Raw genomic sequence first — 21253 nt, forward strand, 5'->3', positions numbered from 1 at the left:
AACGCACACTACCAAACTGTGTGCTTGTGTTGGAGTATGAGAGAGCTTGCTGCTACACCCAAAAAAAATACAAAACTTTAGTATTAATTAATATAAAAAAATTTGAAAGTGATTCGACAACTTTTACAAAATTGTGAAATTAATGAAATTCCTTATTAGTTTTTTATCAATTACAAAAATTAAGACAATTCACGTGTCAAAAAGAAAGTAAAATTCAAAAAAATTTAAATATTGAATTTATGTTGAAGTTTTCACCTAAACGGCTGTATCAAAAAACTAAAAATCAATATTTTCATGGTTTTGAACCAAAATTGTTAATCAGCGCGCACATACTAATTACATGCGTAGCAGTCAACAGTCGTTGATCAAGTGATTTTCAAATGCACATTAATTTTCCACAATGTATAGAGAGCGCTTGACTAATACGTGTGAGCGAATCTGTGAGAGAGCAATAAAGTCGGCCGCCCGCGGGCTAGGCAAAGCGCTTCACTGGCTTAGCCACTCTCAATTAATAATGCCATACCGCACAAATATATTTTTATTTGATGATTTCTTATAATTTTGAAAATATGCGCATATTATTATTTTAATACATTTCCAGAGGCAACTTAGATTTTTAAAATTTAACAAAACAATTATAGAAAAAAACCTCAATTCTTTGAATATTTTGATAAAACAACCAAACTGAAAATATCACAAGTCATATATTTATATAAGCATTTTCATTAAATGGAACTGCAAAATGTTTAAACACAATATATATAATGGTCATAAGTATCTTTTTTTAAACATATATGCAGATATGCATATATACGTATAAAAGCCCACAGCTTGATAAAAGTTTTCCCAATTGTAACTAAAATGAATTTTTACAACTGGCATCACCACCATTGACTGATCTATCACATGTACAGTGGTGTGAACAAAATAGGAACAACCATAAGGTGTTGTGAAGTTTTAAAATATGCTTTTTTCTTATTAAATAAAATATTATAACTTATATATTTTTTCCTAACAGTGATTAGAATTTCTCACCATGCAAAGGTAAATAAAAACAAATTTTAATGCGAAACTCTAAACCCTGCAAATTATGTTTACCTCTTTTTGTTCACACAACTGTACAATTCCGATATGAAGTAAACTTCCGCTCTTTAATTTGTGTACACTGTCAGTATTGCCGCAACCACTTTGCGAATGTAATTGATTTTTTTTCGCAACTTTTCTCAACTTCTCTCCGTAAACTGATATTCCCCTCATCTAGCCCCCGTGCGCACTTTGCTAACTTTGCGGGCTAAAAATGTGCCCATCCCTGCGCTAGTTCATTACTAAATGCCTGTGGTTTGTTACTGAATGTTTGCTGCCTATTATTAAATGTTCGATTTTGTTGATACTGAGGCCAATTCTGATAATTTATTTGCTTCGTTTGAAGAGAGCGATCAACTTCCATTGGTGTAGGAGGTTTTGGAGGAAGAGGTGGTCTAAAGTTTGGTTACACTGTGACGTAGGGTCGGTTTCGACCGTACTGTTAATACGAACTTGGTCTAGGGGATTGGTTGTGAACATTTGTAAGTTGTGGGTAAAAGGGTCTTGCTTGGGGTTTGAATGAGTATGACCTTGGTTGATTGTGGCTAATAGGTTGGGTATTGGTAGGCAAGCGACTGACAGACTGCTAATTGTCCTCAGAAGATACCCCGGGGTGTTTCTTGCCACTAATGCCCTCAGTATATGTGGCCAGTATGCAGAGTTGAAAGCGTTTTTCACGTCAAGCGTAACCGTAAGTATTTTTTATCTCCATGCATCCATCTGGTATCCTCTATGAGGAGACTCTTCTTCTAGGTGATGTTCTAAACGTGTGCATATCAGTCTTTCCAGTATATCCATCGTGTCGATCATGCAAAGTGGGCGATACGCACTCGACTCTCCCGCTGGTTTGTTTGGCTTTTGAAGAAGAATTAGCCGCTGTTTTTCCCAAATTTTTTGGGAAAACTCGGCACAATTCCGATTTCTTTAGCGCCGCGATTTGAAGGTACCGTTGGAAAGAGGAAGTCCTCCTGATAGGGTTTCGGGTATGAAGTGGTTATATTTTTTGGTTATTATGCACTCAAACTCATATTTTAAATATAATAATATATATATTGTCACCTAAAATACAAACCAATGTATCATCAAAAATAAATGGAAATCGCTGATAGATATTGTTGCGGTTTAATAGCGCTCGCGGAAGATGAATTATATTAACGCGGATTGAAATAAAAGACGTGCTATGCGGTCGAGTTCCTTTATTGAAGAGAGAGATAAAACGGAAGCTAGTTTGACAGCAAGCACATATGTAAGTGCTGCCCATGAAGCTTCAAACATATGTTTAGAAAGGTGATGCCAGATGGGCGCGAACATACCGGCCGCCTTGAACAACAGTTCAAAAAAGTACAATTTTAATTAAGATCTAAGAATATCATATAGAAAATATGTCCCCCTTTGTTGGTAGTAGCGACAGCTTGATCACGGGCCTTAACAGCTCTCCTTCGGATGTCTTCAAATTTACAACCCGAACTTGACCATCCGTCCCTGGGGAAGTGCCAATAACACGGCCAAGCTTCCATTTAGTTGGGGGCACGTTGCCTTCATGTATGATAACGATATCATCTTTCTGCAAATTCGGCGTTGAACGTATCCATTTCGAACGACGTTGAAGACTGACAAGATACTCGTCTCGCCATCGATTCCAGAAGTGCTGTCTAATTGACACAATGATTTGCCAACGTTGAAATATAGTTCCTTTGAAGACCTCAACGTCAGGGTCGGGAAGTCCCTTTAGCGGTTCGCCAATCATGAAGTGTCCAGGAGTGAGGACTTCAAAGTCATTTACATTTGTAGGAATAAAGCAAATAGGACGCGAGTTTACACAGGCTTCAACTTCAGTCAGGAATGTTGCAAATTCTTCGTAAGTTAGAAGCGAAGTATCTAAGGCCCGCTTAAGATGATATTTGATACGTTTTATACCAGCCTCCCAGAAGCCACCCATGTGAGGGGCGCTTGGAGGATTGAAATGCCAAAATATTTGGGCGTTTGCGAAATATGATGACACTCTTTCATCGCGAATGCAGCGTTCATAGGCTAATCGTAATTCCTTTTCAGCACCCACGAAGTTAGTGCCGTTGTCAGAGTAAATGTGCTGACAGTACCCTCTCCGGTTAGTAAAACGTTTGAAAGCAGCGATGAAAGCGATTGAAGAAAGGTCTCCAGCAAGCTCGAGGTGCATTGCACCAGTACTCATGCAAATAAATGAGCATATGTATGCCTTTGTGGATTTTGCACCTCTTCCATGCGTAAACTTCACGGCGTAAGGCCCAGCGTAATCGACTGCACTATGTAAAAAACATCTGGTTGAAGTGACGCGACTTGGAGGCAGATCAGCCATGAGTTGATGTAATGGTTGACATCTCAGTCGTCTACAACGAATGCATTTTCGATATATACTACGGACGAGGTTACGAATGCCTGGCACCCAAAATCTTCGTTGAATCGCGGCTTGCATTATCTGAGGTCCACCATGTAATGTTAAAAGATGTACTTCTACCGCGATTAAATTAGCGAGCGGTGATTTTTTCGGAACTATTAAAGGATGTTTAACATAATCCGAAAGCGTTGCGTTTTTGATGCGGCCTCCTACTCGTAGGATACCATTTGCGTCTAGAAAAGGTTGTAGTCTTGCTAGACTGCTTCGTGTATGTATCGGCTTATTTTCTCTGCAATTAGAAATTTCCCTTTTAAAAACGATAAATTGAGTATACTTTACCAATGCTATTTCAGCGTTTTGAATTTCAACGCAAGACAAGCCGCCGGTTTTTCGTATCCCGGCGCTAGCCCTTGCGTTATTGATGAAGCGTAATAAATAAGCGGTGATGCGTTTAAGTTTGCTGAATGAATGATACTTCGTCAAAAAATCCCAAACATCAGTAGTTTGCGTTAGCAGTGTTACAGCCTTGCTAGATTTTAGCTCGAGATCTGTAGTGTGTGATTCTGCGGAAATCGGCCAGTTACTGTTGTTCTCGTGTAGCCATTGCGGACCATGCCACCAAAGTTGATGTTTGAGAAGCTGCGATGGTAATATGCCCCTTGAAGCGCAATCGGCGGGATTGTGCTCTGACGCAACGTGCCTCCAGTGGGTTGCTGGTAGAATATCTTGTACTGCAGCGACGCGATTGGCCACGAATACTGACCAACGGCTAGGGTTGCCTTGTAACCACGCTAAGGTAATCATTGAGTCCGTCCATGCGTATAATTTTGAGAAAGTGTGGTTCAGATTCGATTGAACTTGCTTCACCAGCTTTGCTCCCAAATGAGCTGCGCAAAGCTCGAGTCGTGGTAACGAAATAGTTTTCAGAGGCGCTACTCTTGTTTTCGCTGCTACTAGTACGACCTTAATCGTTCCGTCCGGAAATTGTGTGCGACAGTAAAGTGCGGCTGCGTATGCGACTTCTGATGCGTCGGTAAAAATGTGATACTGAGAGTCAGAAGTTTTGCTAGTTCCTAACCAGCGGCTTAGTTTTAATGCCGATAGTTGCTGTAATTCACGACGATGTGCCAACCAGTCTCTCGCAATTTCTGAAGGAACTGGTTCATCCCAATCCACATTTGAGCGCCAAAGTTTCTGTAGCCAAATCTTAGAGCGGATTGTACAAGGCGCGATCAAACCTAGTGGATCGAATACCTTACTTGAGTCGGAGAGAAACGTTCGTTTTGTAAGTTTAGGAGGCAGGTCGCTAAAACTCACTGCTATAGAAAGCCAATCGTTGTTGGTGTGCCATATGGTACCAAGAGTGCGGATTTGGTCTCCATCGGCTAAGAGATGCGAAATTTGTTTAGATGCGTGTGGTATCATATCTCTAAGCATTTGAGAATTAGTACCCCATTTGCGTAGCTCGAACCCACTTTCAGAGAGCGCATGGGAGACGTTTTTTTGAAGTAAAGCGAGTTCATCAAATGTATCAGCACCAGATAGTAAGTCATCCATATAAAAGTCCGACATTATAACTTCAATGACATCCTTGCTTGCGTTTGACGCGTTAAGTGCGGCTCGATGTAGTGACTTAACAGCAAGATGTGATGCTGAGGCGACTCCATACGTGACCCTTAAAAGACGATAATCACGAACTGGATCTGCTGGATTCGAACGCCAAACTATGCGTTGATAATCTGTGTCCTCTTTAGCGACATAAACTTGGCGGTACATCTTTTCGATATCGGCTATTATTCCGAAACGGTGAGTGCGAAAGCGAACCAAAATGGAAAATAGATCTTGTTGCAGCTGTGGGCCTAACATGAGGGCATCGTTTAAAGAATTCCCAGAGGTTGACTTCATAGATGCGTTGAAAACGACTCGAAGTTTTGTTGTTTGACTTGTGGTCTTTACCACCGCATGATGTGGCATATAGTACAGTTTATCTGTTGTCGTCTCAGCTGGTTCCATGTGTCCCATAGAGGTGAGTTCATCCATAAACATAGTATACTCTTTGCGAAGTTGTTCGTTAGCTGTAAACCTTCTTTCCATGCGGAGTAATGCTCGAATAGCTGCTTCTCTTGATTCACCAATCAATACGTTTTTCTTCAAAGGTAAACGCACGATGTAGCGACCATCCGATGCACGTTCGGTCGTATCGTCGTATAGTTTCTCACACATAGATTCTTCAGGTGAGAGGAATTTGCGGGCGGGTAGTTCTTCGAGCTCCCAAAACTTGTGGATGAGTTGAGTCAAATGAAGGTCGGAATATAGAGTCGAAATGTTCACCGGTGGGCTTTGTAAATTGGCAGCGTTGCCAGACAGTACCCATCCGAATACAGTATTTTGTGCCATTGGTGTACCCCGTTCACCCTTACGGAGTCCGTGTAGTAGAAACTTGTCCATCTCATCCATTCCAATTAAAATGTCTATTGGTCCGGGCTGGGAATAATAGCGGTCGGCTAGTGGCAAATCCGTAAGATGCGGCCAAGAAGTCGTCGGTAAAGCGGAGGTTGGAAGATCGTTAGTAATTTTCGGTAAGATGAGCGTACTTACTTGAAATTTAGTATCAAGCGTTCGTGTTGATATGGAGAGTGTAACTTCTCCCTTTGCGCGGCCTCCTTGTAGTGACCCGATCCCAGTGACGTGAACGGATGACAGCGTTCTGGGAAGACGAAGGCGTTGTACACACGCCTCGGTGACGAATGAGGCATGTGAACCGTTGTCAAGAAGTGCGCGAGCGGGTTGCCAACGACCGGTATAGTCTTGTACCATAATTTCAGCGGTTGCTAGTAGAATGACGCGATTAGCGGCGTAGTGTGCGGTTACATTTAAACGTTGTTCATTTGAAAGAGCATTGAGCGTTGCCGGTTGATTGGTAAAGTTTTCGTGAAGTAAGGTATGATGACGTCGTTGGCATATACGACACGACGATGTGCTGTGACAGTTAGCGAGGATATGCCCTTTGCTGAGACAATTTATACATGCACCTAATTTCTTAATAGCAGTTAGTTTATCCTTGGAGTCGAGTTGGCTGAACTGTGAGCAGACGTAGATTTTATGATCACGATTGCAATAAGAACAATGCGGGCCCTTAGTAGCGGTTGATGTAGCGATATTTACTTCTGGCTCTGTAAATGCCGTATGGAAAACATTCTTTGTTGTTGTTGTTGTCTTTGCGGTAGTGTTGAGTAATGGTACCATCTCCAGTGAGCGTGCGCGGTTTTCAAGAAATTCTCGAAGAACGGAGAAAGATGGTAGATCATCCATGACGAGCGATAACTCCCATTGCTTGCGGGTTTCGTGTGCTAACTTTGAAACGGTTAAGTGAACGAGCCAGTCATCCCAGAATTCGACTGGTCGTTGGAGTGCACGTAGAGCGCCAACGTGTTGAAGTATGGAATTAAGCACTTGCTTTATTCCCTTAGCAGTATCCTTGGCTGCATTTCCAATTGCCATGAGTGCTTTGATGTGGCTGTCCACCATGACACGCATGACCTTATACCTCGCGGTCAATAAGTCCCAAGCTTCAGCGTAATTGCTATCACATACTGCTAAGCTACTCACCAAATCGAATGCTTCCCCACTCAAACAGTTTCGTAAATAGTGTAATTTTTGTCCGTCCGACAAATTGACATTCGTATGAATGAGTGAGCAAAAAGCATCATGAAAAGGAAGCCATTGAGTGGGATCACCACTAAATGACGGCAACTGTAGCTTTGGAAGCGGTACAGGAGCAGTTGTGTCAGGAACGGTAGTTTGCAATGTCTGCTGCCTTTGAGTTACGCACAGGCGTTTCAAGTTAGCTTTAGCGGTGCTGTACCACTCCTCACCTTGTATGCGTGCCTGCTCCTCCATAGAAACGTTCTCGTCACCACATGTAAGTTCCACCTCTTGTTGTGCTACGCCAAACCGAATCCATTGCTCCTCCAACAATTGGAGGTAAGTAGTTATTACCTCAGTGTCCACCGACAGAGCATCCACTTTGCTAGATTGCAAATAGCGTTTGATAGCATTTAGCGCGGAGTCGCGAATTTTAGCCGAAGACATGATTAATGTTAAAAATGCGGAAAAATATTGAAAATAATAGCGAATTTGCCGAATATCATTAATATGCGATGATATCCGGCTCGAAGGACCAAAATATGTTGCGGTTTAATAGCGCTCGCGGAAGATGAATTATATTAACGCGGATTGAAATAAAAGACGTGCTATGCGGTCGAGTTCCTTTATTGAAGAGAGAGATAAAACGGAAGCTAGTTTGACAGCAAGCACATATGTAAGTGCTGCCCATGAAGCTTCAAACATATGTTTAGAAAGGTGATGCCAGATGGGCGCGAACAGATATAATAACCAAAATTTACCATTTTATAACGAAAACTTAAATTTTGAGTGCATGATAACCAAAAATTATCACCACTTTATACCGAAAAGCCAATATATTTTTTTATTTTCAACGCAGAAAGGGGTACTACGCGAAAGTGCTTCAGTCACCCCGGGTATTCGCTCGGCCAGGGTTATTTTTTCAAAGCGCGGCCAAAGGCCGCCAACGCAGAAAGGAGTACTACGCGAAAGTACTTCAGTCACCCCGGGTATTCGCTCGGCCAGGGTTATTTTTTTAGAGCGCGGCCGAAGGCCGCCAACGCAGAAAGGAGTACTACGCGAAAGTACTTCAGTCACCCCGGGTATTCGCTCGGCCAGGGTTATTTTTTTAGAGTGCGGCCGAAGGCCGCCAACGCAGAAAGGTTTACTACGCGAGAGTACTTCGGTCACCCCGGTATTCACTGATGATTCTATTATAGTATAAAATTGTAATATGTATATAAAAATGTTATATTACAATCATATGTATAATATATAATATATAGAAAAGTGTTCACATATTCAATTTTAGCTCGAAAAATCTTCTTTATAGTTTTTTTATAGTTAATAAAGAAAAAGGAATCACTCGAAAGTACAAACAAAGAAAACGCTGTGAAACGCTAAAAAAATCCTTCACTTTTGGTTTTTAAGGTGTGGCAATGCTGGTTTTCCTCGTAAATATAAACACTCTAAGCTTTTCAGCCATAAATTTGATAAGAGATTTTAAATTACTAAATTTGGCTGAAAAATTACAAAGTAAAAGTGAAAAGTGAATTTATTTCAATATTAAGAGTTGTAACGAAGCTTTTTTGCTGCCCCTGCTTCTTACAAGTATAATTGCTGAGGCATACTCGCCGTGTCCAGGGTTCGTTACAATAAATTTGTAAGTGTTGGGGCTCTTCTGCGAATCGTTCTTTATTTATTTCAACTTATATTAATATCTAATATAATATATTAATTCAAGTCACAAAACGTCTCCTGTGTTGTACAGTCGTCGCCCGAGGACGGCGCTGTTAGGGTAACGGTTCGATGTGCTCCGTTAGGGCAATACCGTTTCCCCGCTCTGCTGCTTTCCTGGGTGCTAGACGACTTGCTGCTCCGTACCGCTTCAATCACGCGCTGCTGCTTCTGCCGACGCTCCTGTGGGCTTCCCTATCGCTGCCCTGCTATACGCGTTCACCCTCGCGTGCTACGCCGACTACGCTCGGCTACTTCTGCCGACGCTCGCGTAGGCTTCACTAACTAGACGACTTGCTGCTCTGTACCACTTCAATCACCCGCTGCTGCTTCTGCCGACTACGCTCGGCTACTTCTGCCGACGCTCGCGTAGGCTTCACTAACTAGACGACTGTCACTTTAAAAGATCCCGGATCACGGAAGACTGTCTTAGCGACCGCGATGTTAACGGTTAAGTCGGTCAGAGGATAAACTCACTACCGAGCTCACCCTTAACATACGGCGTTCACAAGTCAGGGTACCAAGACTAGCCAGAGGATAAACTCGCTGCGTAGTCTGATGCCAAAACGTGTGTACGCTGTCACAGTCCCGTGCTGACGGACTGATCATCCGCCATCTAACTACCCACCAAGCCTGTGTTGCGTGGTAGCACATTCGCAACATGTTGCGTTGGGATGGCGTGTGTTGCTGGCGGTGGCGTGATTTTACCGCTGCGTATGCATGCTTGCTGTTGTTTCGTCTGCTTGTCTGGTTTGCGTGGCGTGTTTTTACCGCTGCGTATGCATTCTTGTTGTCCTTTTATCTGCATGTCTGGTTTCTCCATCTTCGTGGCGTGGTTTTACCGCTGCGTATATATGCTTGTGAACAATAGGGTGGGCCTTTCTATACACACTCCCCCCACACTTCGGAGGGTTTTGCATTCCATGCAAAATTCAATAAATTCTATTGTTAATTTACAATGGTTTCTTAAAAAAAAGTTAAAAAAATAGTATTGCTAACTCACAATGGTGATTTGATATAGGAGAAAAAAAAATCTAAGATTTACGCCTAAAAGTATTTATACATATGTAGTTACAATCGTCATTTGGCTTCAAGAAAAACTCTAAGATTTATACCTAAAAGTATATGTATATTTTATATTTTACATATATCTTATATTCACTTTTTTTTTTTTATATACACTTATGCAAGTTGTGTTTTTTTTCCAAAAATTTGTTTCGCTTATTTTTTCCATATAAATTCATCATTAATTTTTTTTTTTTTTTGTGTTATTATATATACATATATACGTATACTTTTAAAAATCATTAATATAACTTAAATTTAGTTACAAAAGTTATCAAAAATTGTCTCCTTAGGGTCCTTTAGTTGCCGTGGTTGTTGTTGTGGCTTTTGCTGTGATGTGGACGCCCCACCGGTACATGAACACTTTGAGCTTGGCTGTATTAAATTTTAGCCGGTGCTTCCCCATGCCGTCTGAGAGGTCCTTGAGGCCTCTGCGGATTCTATCCGCAATTTCCGGGAAAGCCTCCAATGCTGTTCCGTTTGCTTCGGCGATAGCGATTTTTATACCTTCGGGTGGCAGCTCTACTTCCGCAGATGATGGTGCTGGTATTTCAACGATGGGCGCGGGTGTGGTTTGCTGTCGTCTGAAGGTGGCCAATACTTAGGCTCGCTTTTCAACTGCCAGCTTCGCCGTGAAGGGTTCGGAGATACATCCGAGCGCCCCTTCGTTTCGTCCGACGTGTCGCATGACCCGTTCTATTGTCTCCAGCACGTATATACCGCAGTCATTCGTGTTTTCTTGCTGAGGTACGTCTAGCAGCAGTTCCCGATACTCAAATTCCCCTTCTCCGCCTCTTTCCTTGTATTCCCACTGGAGGAATTCGCGCCAGGCCGTGGTTGCGTGTGTGACCTTACCCCTCATCCAGGAATCTGCTGTCCATAGCTGGTGTTGGTGGTAGCAGACTGTGTCCGTGACGTGGTGCGTGAGCTCGCGGTTGGATAGGGCGAGGAGGTACCAGTGGTGCTCGGTGTTGTGTGGCGCTAGTACTACCCTCTGTCCAAATATGTCAATGTTGCGAATCCAGCGGTGAATGCGGCGGAAGTTTTCATCGCGTCTTCCTTGCTGGTTCAGCTGCCAGACCACGAATGGGCTAAGCACTGTACCTTTCGGACCAAATTCAGCTTCCAAGTGCTTCGCGTACGCATCAATGACCGTGTCTGTGAGCCAACATCCGTCCTCCAGAGATTGTAAGTCTGCTTGGTATAGGCAGACTCCATTTGGCCCCGCTGGGAAGGTAAGTTCCGCCTTCTTGTTCTCCGGTAGCGTATCTTCATTTTCGGACGAAAGTTCGATCACCGGCGATCTCCATGGGACGGTGGAATCGTCAGAGGTAGACGTTTCGCTATTACTGATCCTGCCGACGGTGCATGGCACCGCGGCCAGGTTGGTTCTCTGCGACGCTGCAGCCCAAGAAGCTCGGCGCGTCGTGCTTACGTGCGCTGCGATAGAGCGCCTCATGGCAGTTTGCGCCTTACGAGCCTTTGCGGAAACTGCCCTGGCGTTACGGTCGGTGGTGTGCACAGTGATGGCGGCGTTGACCTGGTGCGATGTGGCGGCGTCGGGTACGTTGGCCGCGCAAGCGTTGGTTGCTACCCCTGTGCGTCGCGCCAGATGTTGCGCCGCTGCTTGCAGAGCATCTGCGCGTGCTGATCTGGCACTTCTAGTGTCTGAAGTGCCCGCTGCCTCCAGTGGCTGTGTCCTGGGGAGCTTCCTTTGCTCCTCCGCCATCCGCTCGCGGAATCGCTTTACGCTCTGCGTCCATTTATCTTTGTCGTTCATCTTGTGTGTATTCTCCGGATGTCTAATCTCACTGACGGCTCACGGTCGAATGAATTTGATCTACTCGTTTGGTACTCGTTTTGGTCAGTAGACATGCTCGTTTGTTTAAGAATTTATATTTATTTTTATTTTAATTTTTTTTTTAAATTTGTTTGTTTTTTTATTTACTTTACACTGCCGCGAAACTATTGTACAGCTTCAATTCGCTGATGTTCACTGTTTTCTCCTTGCCACCGTCGATCTTCTGGACATGTACGATCACTGGTGAAATGTATCTTAGAATTTTATAAGGACCGTCGTACTTCGGGGCTAACTTTGCGGCGAAACCGTCTGCGGCTTTAGAGAGATGATGTTCCTTCGCTAGAACTAGCTCTCCGATCGCGGGGATCCATTTTCTACGCCTCAAATTATAGTGCCGGGCTTGGTCCATGGATGCTCTCTCCATGTTTTGTCGAACGATTCTGAAGGCTTCCTGCATCCTGTCGTACTTTTCTTCAGCCGTCGGGGGTATCATACCTGTGCCGATATTAACTTCGTCGAAAAGGGCCTTTGGCAGTCGCGGTTCTCGTCCTTGTACGAGAAATGCCGGGCTATACCCTGTGGAGGCCGAGATGCTGGAATTTACTGCCAGCTCAATCTCTGGGAGAAAATCGTCAAATTGCTGGTGTCGTGATTTGCTGAGTTGTGCAATAATTCGCTTGATCGTGCGGTTTACTCTTTCCGTGGGATTTTCTTGAGGTGTATACGGCGCCGTGAATTGCTGGCGTACCCCTAATTCCTTTAGATAGTGTTGCCATAATGTACTCGTGAATTGAACACCATTGTCCGAAATAAGGATCTTCGGAACACCAAATCTCGCGAGGATTCTCTCTCTAAATGCGCGACGAAGTCCTTCAGCTGTAGCGCGCCTCATGGGGACCAATTCAACCAATTTGCTGAAGCGGTCGAAAAACACCAGTAGCGTTGTGTTGCCATGGGCTGATCGCGGTAAGGGTCCGATGAAGTCGGTGCAAACTGTGGCAAACGGTTCCTGTGCCACCTGTGAAGGCATCTTCCCTGCTGGTCTCTGCTGTCCTTCCTTGTATTTCTGGCAGGACTCACACTGGCGTACGTACCGACTAAAGTCGCGGAACATTCCTGGCCAGTAGTATCGGTTGGCGACTCGGGCTACTGTCCGGCGTATGCCCATGTGTCCGGCGCTAGGAATATCGTGGCACTCTTATGTGGAGGGGCTTAGGCACACATAGCTTCCAGGGTACAGCCTCTTCATCCTGAGATCTACACGGAATGTGGCGATAAAGTTGGCCATCCTTCTCCATGTAATCTGCGTACTTCTCTGGGTTTGCGCGAACTTCTTCTACTCGCTTACGTCACCATTTGCATTTTGAAGCCATCGTCATCGCTTGCCTTATGGTCTCTAGCGGCTGTCGGGACAGTGCGTCTGCTACTTGGTTGAGTTTCCCTTTACGACATTCGATGTCGAAAGTATGCTGCTGTAACTCTAAAGCCCATCGTGCTATTCGACCGGAAGGGCTCTCTATGGAATTCAGCCACTTCAGTGACATGTGATCGGTTATCACCTTAAATCTATATCCTTCTAGGTAGGGTCTCATTTTCCGAATTCCCCAGACTATGACGAGGCACTCCTTTTCGGTAGCTGAATAGTTTTTCTCTGCCTCATTTAATTTTTGGCTGGCGTAGGCTATTACGCGTTCTCCTCCTTTCAGATTCTGCGTCAGTACGGCTCCAAGGCCGATTTTGCTGGCGTCCGTCTGCAAAGTGAATGCCTGGCTGAAATCCGGACATGCCAGGACGGGAGCCTCCGTTAACCTTTGCTTGATGCTTTCAAATGCTGATTGTTGCTCAGGTCCCCATTTACAGTGTTTCCCTTTCTTCAAGAGAGCTGTGAGCGGCTGGCTCATGGTCGCGAAATCTGGCACAAAGCGCCGATACCAAGAGGCTATCCCAAGATACTGACGGACTTCTTTCACGTTAGTTGGGGGCTTCAGCTCCTGGATTGCTGCAACTTTCTCGGGGTCGGTGTGGATGCCTTTGTCACTAATCACATGTCCTAAGTATCGGAGTTCCTTCTTAAAAAACTCGCACTTTTCAGGGTTAATTCGAAGGTTGTTCTGCTGTAGTCTCTGCAGTACCTTTCGCAAATTCCGTATGTGTTCCTCGAATGTAGAGCCTATGACGATTATATCGTCCAGGTAGGCGAAGGCGTGCGGTTCCATCTCCGGGCCTATGACCTGGTCGAGTACTCTCTGGAACGTCGCTGGTGCTGAATGTAAGCCGACTGGCATCACGCGCCATTGAAATAGGCCACGCCCAGGTACGGTAAAGGCGGTATACGGGCGGCTGCCTTGCTCCAAAGGTATCTGCCAGTAGCCGTTCTTGAGATCCAGACTACTAATGTACCTTGCTCTTCGTAACTTGTCAAGTATATGTTGTATCCTAGGTAAGGGGTACGCGTCGGGTACAGATCGGGCGTTGAGTTGCCGCTAATCCACGCATAAACGCCACTTACCGTTCTTCTTCCGTGCCAACACAATCGGCGCGCTGTGTGGGCTGTGAGACGGCTCAATACATTTCTTCGCCAGCAGCTCGTCGATCTCGGCGTTGATGATGGCCTGCATCGCTGGATTCCGCGGAAAATATCGTTGCTTGATTGGTCGACTGTCGGTCATAGTGATTTTATGTTCCGCCACGGTCGTCACTCCACTCATGCTTTCAAATTTTCGAAGTTCTTCGTCTAAAAAATCACGTATGCGGGCCGCTTCGTTTCTCTGGTTGACGGCCGATGAAGTCCCGAGTCGATTGACCCTCCTGCACCTAAGTTTTCGTCTGTCTTTCTTCTTCTGGCGTAGTAAGGGTTACGCTGCTTACGGCTTTGGATGACATGGTGCGGGCTGCCGTTGATTGCTGCGCATCTGACGCTTTCAGCACTACCTGGTGACCTCCGCAGGATACTATAGCTCCCATGTTTCCCAGTGTATCCAATCCAAGTATGACGTCATCAATCGCTCCGGGCATCACGTGTAACACTGCCTTTAATGATGTCTGTCCGAGTTGAATGGTGGTCTCCACGGCGTCGAAAATCTTGCTGGTGGTGCCATCGGCCATTTGTATCTCGATAGCTACGGTCACCTTCTTACTGTTCCCGGTTGCGTCCATATGTTCTGCAACTCGTGGTGATATGAAACTTTTCGAAGCGCCGGTGTCGATGACGGCTTCCGCCGGTTCTCCGCCAAGCGTGATTAGGGCGTATAACCGGCCGCGTTCCTGATGCATAATTATTGGTGGTTCGGCGCTGAGTACCGCGGGTCCGCCGCGCCTTGTCTTTGGCGAAACCCTTGGTCGTTTCCCTGTTGTTGATGACAACATTCTTTCGTTAGCACATCCGCTCTTCCACACTCCCTGCAACACAATTTCTTGGGATTACGTCATCTCCTAGCATAGTGTCCTTCCGGACCACATCTGAAGCAGATATTTCCCGGCCTAACGGCTCCACTCGTAGATGGTTGCTGACGATGCGCATCTACCGTCGCGTGGTGTTGTGGTGCACGTGGTAACCGCCTACTTACATGTCTCGCCTCGTGGTCACCTATAATGTGTTTCGTCATCTCGCGTCTAGGTGGCTCTACTCCTCGTCGTTGTCCTTCATATATCCCTTCGTACTCTTCTGCCAGTGTGATGAGTTCGGCCAGCGTCTCGAAATCTCGCCGCTGAATGTGGAGCAAATAATCGGTGTGACTATTCCGAAAAATTCTTTCCAGTCGCTCTTCCGGATTATACCCTACGTGTCGCATTAAGCTCTGCATAGCTAGAACGTAGTCCTTGTATTTTTCTCGAACGTGTTGTCTTCGCTGCCGTATGTTATCTTCGAGGCGTTCGAAGTAACGTGCTGGTAGGAAGAAGCGCAGAAAGTCCTTTTTGAAGGTTGTCCAACTCTCCCAGTGTTCGTTATTGTTGCGATACCATTGGAGAGCGGTACCGCACAATAATTCGGGCATGGTTCTTGGAAGAATGTCCACATTCACCATGTACACTTCGGAGAGCTCTTCTAATCTCTCGACAAACGCTAATGGGTCTCGCCCGCCGTCGTATTTCACGGACCACTTCCTCACCTGGTCGATGATGGGTGCGAATGTAACAATGTGGTTCTGTTGAAGTAACCTGTTGATTTGTGGCGGCTGTAGCCGTGATGATTCCGTGAAAGTGCTCGCGGTCCCTCTGTCTTGATCGGCTGGGAAGGTTGTCTTCTGATCGCCTTCGTCTCGTGAAGCGATCTCACCTGCTTTGTATGCAGCTTCCATTTTTAAAAATTGTTCTTCTACTTCCGGGTCTCCGTGCGCCTTGGCTGCCAATGTAGTTATGCGCTTACGAATCTCCCGCGTGGTGCCTATGTGGTCAACTCCCAGACTCTGTGCGAAGGAGATTAGTTGCTCCTTGGACACGTTGTCTACCCACATGAGATCTGTCATCTCCGTACTAAATGTCGTTTTCCTGATAACATACGATCCGCAGGGTCCCTGCTCGGGCGCCAATTGTAACGAAGCTTTTTTGCTGCCCCTGCTTCTTACAAGTATAATTGCTGAGGTATACTCGCCGTTTCCAGGGTTCGTTACAATAAATTTGTAAGTGTTGGGGCTCTTCTGCGAATCGTTCTTTATTTATTTCAACTTATATTAATATCTAATATAATATATTAATTCAAGTCACAAAACGTCTCCTGCGTTGTACAGTCGTCGCCCGAGGACGGCGCTGTTAGGGTAACGATTCGATGTGCTCCGTTAGGGCAATACCGTTTCCCCGCTCTGCTGCGCTCCTGGGTGCTAGACGACTTGCTGCTCCGTACCGCTTCAATCACGCGCTGCTGCTTCTGCCGACGCTCGTGTGGGCTTCCCTATCGCTGCCCTGCTATACGCGTTCACCCTCGCGTGCTACGCCGACTACGCTCGGCTACTTCTGCCGACGCTCGCGTAGGCTTCACTAACTAGACGACTTGCTGCTCCGTACCACTTCAATCACGCGCTGCTGCTTCTGCCGACTACGCTCGGCTACTTCTGCCGACGCTCGCGTAAGCTTCACTAACTAGACGACTGTCACTTTTAAAGATCCCGGATCACGGAAGACTGTCTTAGCGACCGCGATGTTAACGGTTAAGTCGGTCAGAGGATAAACTCACTACCGAGCTCACCCTTAACATACGGCGTTCACAAGTCAGGGTACCAAGACTAGCCAGAGGATAAACTCGCTGCGTAGTCTGATGCCAAAACGTGTGTACGCTGTCACAGTCCCGTGCTGACTGACTGATCATCCGCCATCTAACTACCCACCAAGCCTGTGTTGCGTGCTAGCACATTCGCAACATGTTGCGTTGGGATGGCGTGTGTTGCTGGGATGGCGTGTGTTGCTGGCGGTGGCGTGATTTTACCGCTGCGTATGCATGCTTGTTGTCCTCTTATCTGCATGTCTGGTTTCTCCATCTTCGTGGCGTGGTTTTACCGCTGCGTATATATGCTTGTGAACATTAGGGTGGGCCTTTGTGTGGACTAAATTCTATAAGATATTTATTTCTCACAGAGTGTATATTTAAATATAGTGAGTGAAAAACGTGAAAATATTCTGTGAAACATGGAGAAATAACACGTGTTCTTAGGGCATTTTTTGAATTTTTAAACGTGGATATTTTTAAAAATATTAGCTATTTTTACATAATTTTTGTATATTCCTCCTCTAGAGAAGCCCCCTATCCGTACATACCCCATTTTCCCGGAAATTCGGTGCCGAAAACTCCTTCATTTGGGCATCGTGAGTAGAGTTCGGCGAAGGTCCCCTTGCTATGGTTGATGGCAATTTTCCGTGCCTTATTCGGGATGCCATCAAGTCCTGGTGCCCTTGCGTTGCCAAATCTCTCCGTCACTTCTATTACCTCTTTCTCGTTGACAATTGGAAATTCCATCGCGGTTTGTATCGTTCTACTCGATTGGGGTTCTTGCGTTGAGAAAAGCGTTTTCACCACCTTTTCTAGGAGGGTCGGACAGGTTGGTGCTTGACCTTTACCTCCTCTGATTTTCGTCATCACTATTTTATACGCGTCACCCCACGGATTCTCGTCCATCTTGAGGACTTACTTCTTTCGATTGCTTTCTTGAGTTCCTTATGTTTTTTTTTTGAAACTTTGTCGCAGTCTTGTATGGTGTGGCGTACCTTAGCTTCTTTGGCATTCGCTTCTTAATGTGTTGATCTTCTCGTTCCACCAATATGGGGGCCTTTAGGTTATGTTGTGTTTTTTCTACACATAGCAGCATCATACCGATCCGCATCCATTCTTTTCAAAAGTATTTCTACCACCGGTATTGAGCAGCACAGCGTCTAACAAAGAAAACGCTAGTACTCCATTCAATTGTCCATGCGTTGAAATCGCCTGCTATCACGTTTGGCGTAGTAGTGACGGCATCTCGGACTATTTCATCGAGAATTCTTTCGTAGTCTACTTGCAGAACACTCGGGAAAATATAGCAGCTGTAAAAATAAATGCCATTTTCGCTCGCGTATAGTAAGATCTGCCCAGGAGCGGCTTATCTTGGAAGGCGTTGCCCCCACAGGCCAATATGACAGCTTTGTTTTCCTTGTCGGAGATCCATGTGGCAGCGTTTATGTTTTTGTACTGCTTATACACCATTGCCACCTTTACCTTTTCCTCGAAAATTGTTTGCTTCAGATTTGGACAATTTTCATTTTATCTTTTTACACGCCACTTGATAAAGAGGACACTTCCAACTTCCTATCAGGCGACCTGTCTCCTTTTTGTCATTGCTTTTGCATGCTGCACACGACGGGCTTTTATCACACTCCTTTACGAAATGACCCTTTTCACCACACTTAGCACAACATTTGCTTCGATCATCCGTACTCGTACGTGCACTCGCCAGATGGCCATATTCCAGACACCTGAAACACTTTCTGAGGTTCGGGTTTCCCCTTATTCTGCATACCACCCATCCAATCTTGATCTTATGGGCGACAAGCAGCCGTTTTGAGTCCGCTGCGGGAAGGCTGATGACTGCCGTCTGCGTGCCTGCGTACGCCTATCTCATGGTTTTGATCGCATTTTCGTCAAAGGACCTTATCTCTTTGATTTGTGATCGTATTGCCACTGCTATGCCTTCTTTGGTGGTTATTTCGTCCAAGTCTCGGATCTCCACTTATACTTCGTGAGTTAGGGCTCTTATTTGCGCCTGGTTGCCCCGAACTTTGCATACCTCATTTTCATATGCTCCCGTGTTCATCTGGGCCTTCTTCATTTCATGTTTCCAGTGCGCGCAACGATAATTGCATCGGGCCCCGGACGTGGAGCAGAAACCGTTTTCTTATTCCTGTTTTGTGTTTTTGGTTTCACCTGCGTCTATTCATTTCCCTGTTCCTCTGCCTTCCGGTGTTTTGTAGGAATTTTTCCTTCATTCTTCTTCTACGCAGTGGTCCTCTTTTGGACTTCCTCTTGGCTGGCTTTATTTTTTGGCGGGGTCTTTCGCGTCTGCTGCTCATCCTCGCGAGGCCTTTTTGGAGTTGAATCTACTCCTAGGTGTCTCTAAGGAACATTTCGCCTGGTTGCTTTAACTTTGTTATATTCGCTGTAGTCGCGTTCATAGAGCTTTTTGACAGAAGTTAGCAAATCCCGGATCTGATTGTTGATCGTTCGTTGGAGCAGTTTCATTGCTTCCGTTAGCCTCTTGATCATATCTCCCAATAAAGCCATAATGTCCCCTCCTGATTTCGTTAGTTCCGCTCAAAGCGTGCTGTCTTGCAGCGCGGTTGGCGACGATCTCGCTCTTTCAGGCCTTTCCACGGCGAGCCCCTGTTTCGGTGATCGCATCAATCTTGATGCGCGTCTAAAGGGATCAGCTTCGACGCGAAAACTACTCGGCGTTCTCCTGGATTGTTCCGATTTTGGTATCTTACTGCCAGGGCTTTGAGTGCCGCTGTTCGTGAAGCAGTCTTGTACACTGCTGCTTTTGTTTTTGTTATCTTTATTTAAATAATTCTCCATTCGTTTGTTTTTTACAGCGCATCGTGTGTAGCGGGGCGGGCCGAAATAGACAGAAACGGGTGTACCCTCGGAAACCATGCTCTTACCCCAGTTCCCTGAGGTCTGTCCTTCGCTTTACCAGTCCCGGACCGGCGATCGCCCAGGGCAACCCAGGCTACTACCCCTGCGCCCAATGCACACTCCCTGACCAGGGACCGAAGTGGCTATTTAGTGATACACCACGCGTCTAACACCTCGGCAGAGCAAGCTCACATCACCTTTTCCATCTTACCAGCGGAATACATCGCTGTCAAGATAACCAAGGACTCCCAGTGCGTTGCGCTGTGTCTATATATACATGCGTATGTGCGTATGACATTCCCACACAAATAATGCATACTTAAGTCTACATATGTACATATCTGTGTACACATGTAAATATGTCGCCGGCATAAACTACAAACACTGTTTTACAAAAAGAACAATCGTCTCAAATAGCATCAGCTCATAGCAGCGCCTCAAGTCAATATGGCAGCCAAATAGTCGATGCCCAAAATTGTAGAAAAACACACAACAACAATATTTTCATTCCTGAACGCAAGCGCACTTTTAACAGGCAATCTTGCTTCATTCATAAAAACATATGCCTTTGCCTACAAGCGTTTTTTCGCGACGATGGCAAAAGCTAAAGATCATAAATTTAACAATTTCCGATATTTGTATGAGAAGGAAAAAGTGACAACGCCGCAAATATAAGTATGCAAATATATTAGAATAAAATTGACAATTGTCGATTTTCAAGTCAAGAAATGTATAAAAGAAAATAATCAAAATTCCTCTGATTTATTTGTACAGTGAGACCCAGTTAAGTAGTACTCCGCTTAAATGAAAATCATCCCTCTTAACAGTCTATATTTTGCTGCATCTCACGGTTTGTTATTTGAAATACATAGAAATTATTGTTTTAAGTACCACTCGCTTAAGTATTCGCACTCGCACTTTGTATCTTTGATTGTGGCACATAAGCGGGATTGACTGTATATCAAGGAATGTAAAAAATATTAGGGGGATTCTCTTGCTCTTGCAAGATTGCAGATTGCAAAAATCCTATACCGAAATACACAAGGGCACGAGAGTACCCATTGTAGAATCTAGTGATATATGGACGGCTGATTCGGTCAATTTATTGTAAATGACTATTGTGAATTGACGCACCGTCTGCATGCATTCTTAACAAACTGTAACAAATCTTTATAATTTATATAGAAATTATGAAATCTATTTAAAATTTACCTTCCTCAATAATTTAACGTCAAAATATGTATCTAAGTAAAATTACAACTAGCACAGGGTTGCTATTATATTTTTATGTGACATTGCACGAAAAAAACATGGGTTTTGGTCTGACATATTTTACAGACATTGCAAATATTTTTCTGCGTGTGTATGTTGTTGTACCGTTGTTTAAGGTGGAAAAATCTGCAATTCTTGCCCCGTGCAAGGGTTTTGCAAGAGCTAAAGAATACCCTTACTGTTACGCGGCTTGCAAAATTTG

The 21253-nt window shown here is 45.0% G+C and overlaps 3 protein-coding genes across 3 annotated transcripts; all 3 read right to left on the bottom strand.

The window, feature by feature from the left end:
* Positions 1–3737: 3737 nt before the first annotated feature.
* On the bottom strand, positions 3738–7549 carry LOC125776112 (uncharacterized). Its single transcript, XM_049446996.1, has 2 exons — positions 3797–7549; positions 3738–3746 (listed from the first exon to the last, which is right to left on the bottom strand). Exons 1-2 carry the CDS (start codon positions 7547–7549, stop codon positions 3738–3740), a joined length of 3762 nt encoding a protein of 1253 aa, XP_049302953.1.
* Positions 7550–10484: 2935 nt separating this feature from the next.
* On the bottom strand, positions 10485–11663 carry LOC125776113 (sentrin-specific protease 7-like). The gene has a single exon (XM_049446997.1). The coding sequence runs from the start codon at positions 11661–11663 to the stop codon at positions 10485–10487; it is 1179 nt and encodes a 392-aa protein (XP_049302954.1).
* A 3446-nt stretch (positions 11664–15109) lies between these two features.
* On the bottom strand, positions 15110–16485 carry LOC125776114 (uncharacterized). The gene has a single exon (XM_049446998.1). The coding sequence runs from the start codon at positions 16148–16150 to the stop codon at positions 15110–15112; it is 1041 nt and encodes a 346-aa protein (XP_049302955.1). The 5' UTR covers positions 16151–16485.
* Positions 16486–21253: the final 4768 nt, after the last annotated feature.

This window comes from Bactrocera dorsalis, chromosome 2, assembly GCF_023373825.1.
Source record: "Bactrocera dorsalis isolate Fly_Bdor chromosome 2, ASM2337382v1, whole genome shotgun sequence".
In the NCBI taxonomy this organism is placed as follows: domain Eukaryota; kingdom Metazoa; phylum Arthropoda; class Insecta; order Diptera; family Tephritidae; genus Bactrocera; species Bactrocera dorsalis.

What these genes read in the sequence shown, in the direction of transcription:
- LOC125776114 (XM_049446998.1), bottom strand. Translation starts at nt 16,150, where the DNA reads ATGACAGATCTCATGTGGGTAGACAACGTGTCCAAGGAGCAACTAATC.
- LOC125776112 (XM_049446996.1), bottom strand. Translation starts at nt 7,549, where the DNA reads ATGTCTTCGGCTAAAATTCGCGACTCCGCGCTAAATGCTATCAAACGC.
- LOC125776113 (XM_049446997.1), bottom strand. Translation starts at nt 11,663, where the DNA reads ATGAACGACAAAGATAAATGGACGCAGAGCGTAAAGCGATTCCGCGAG.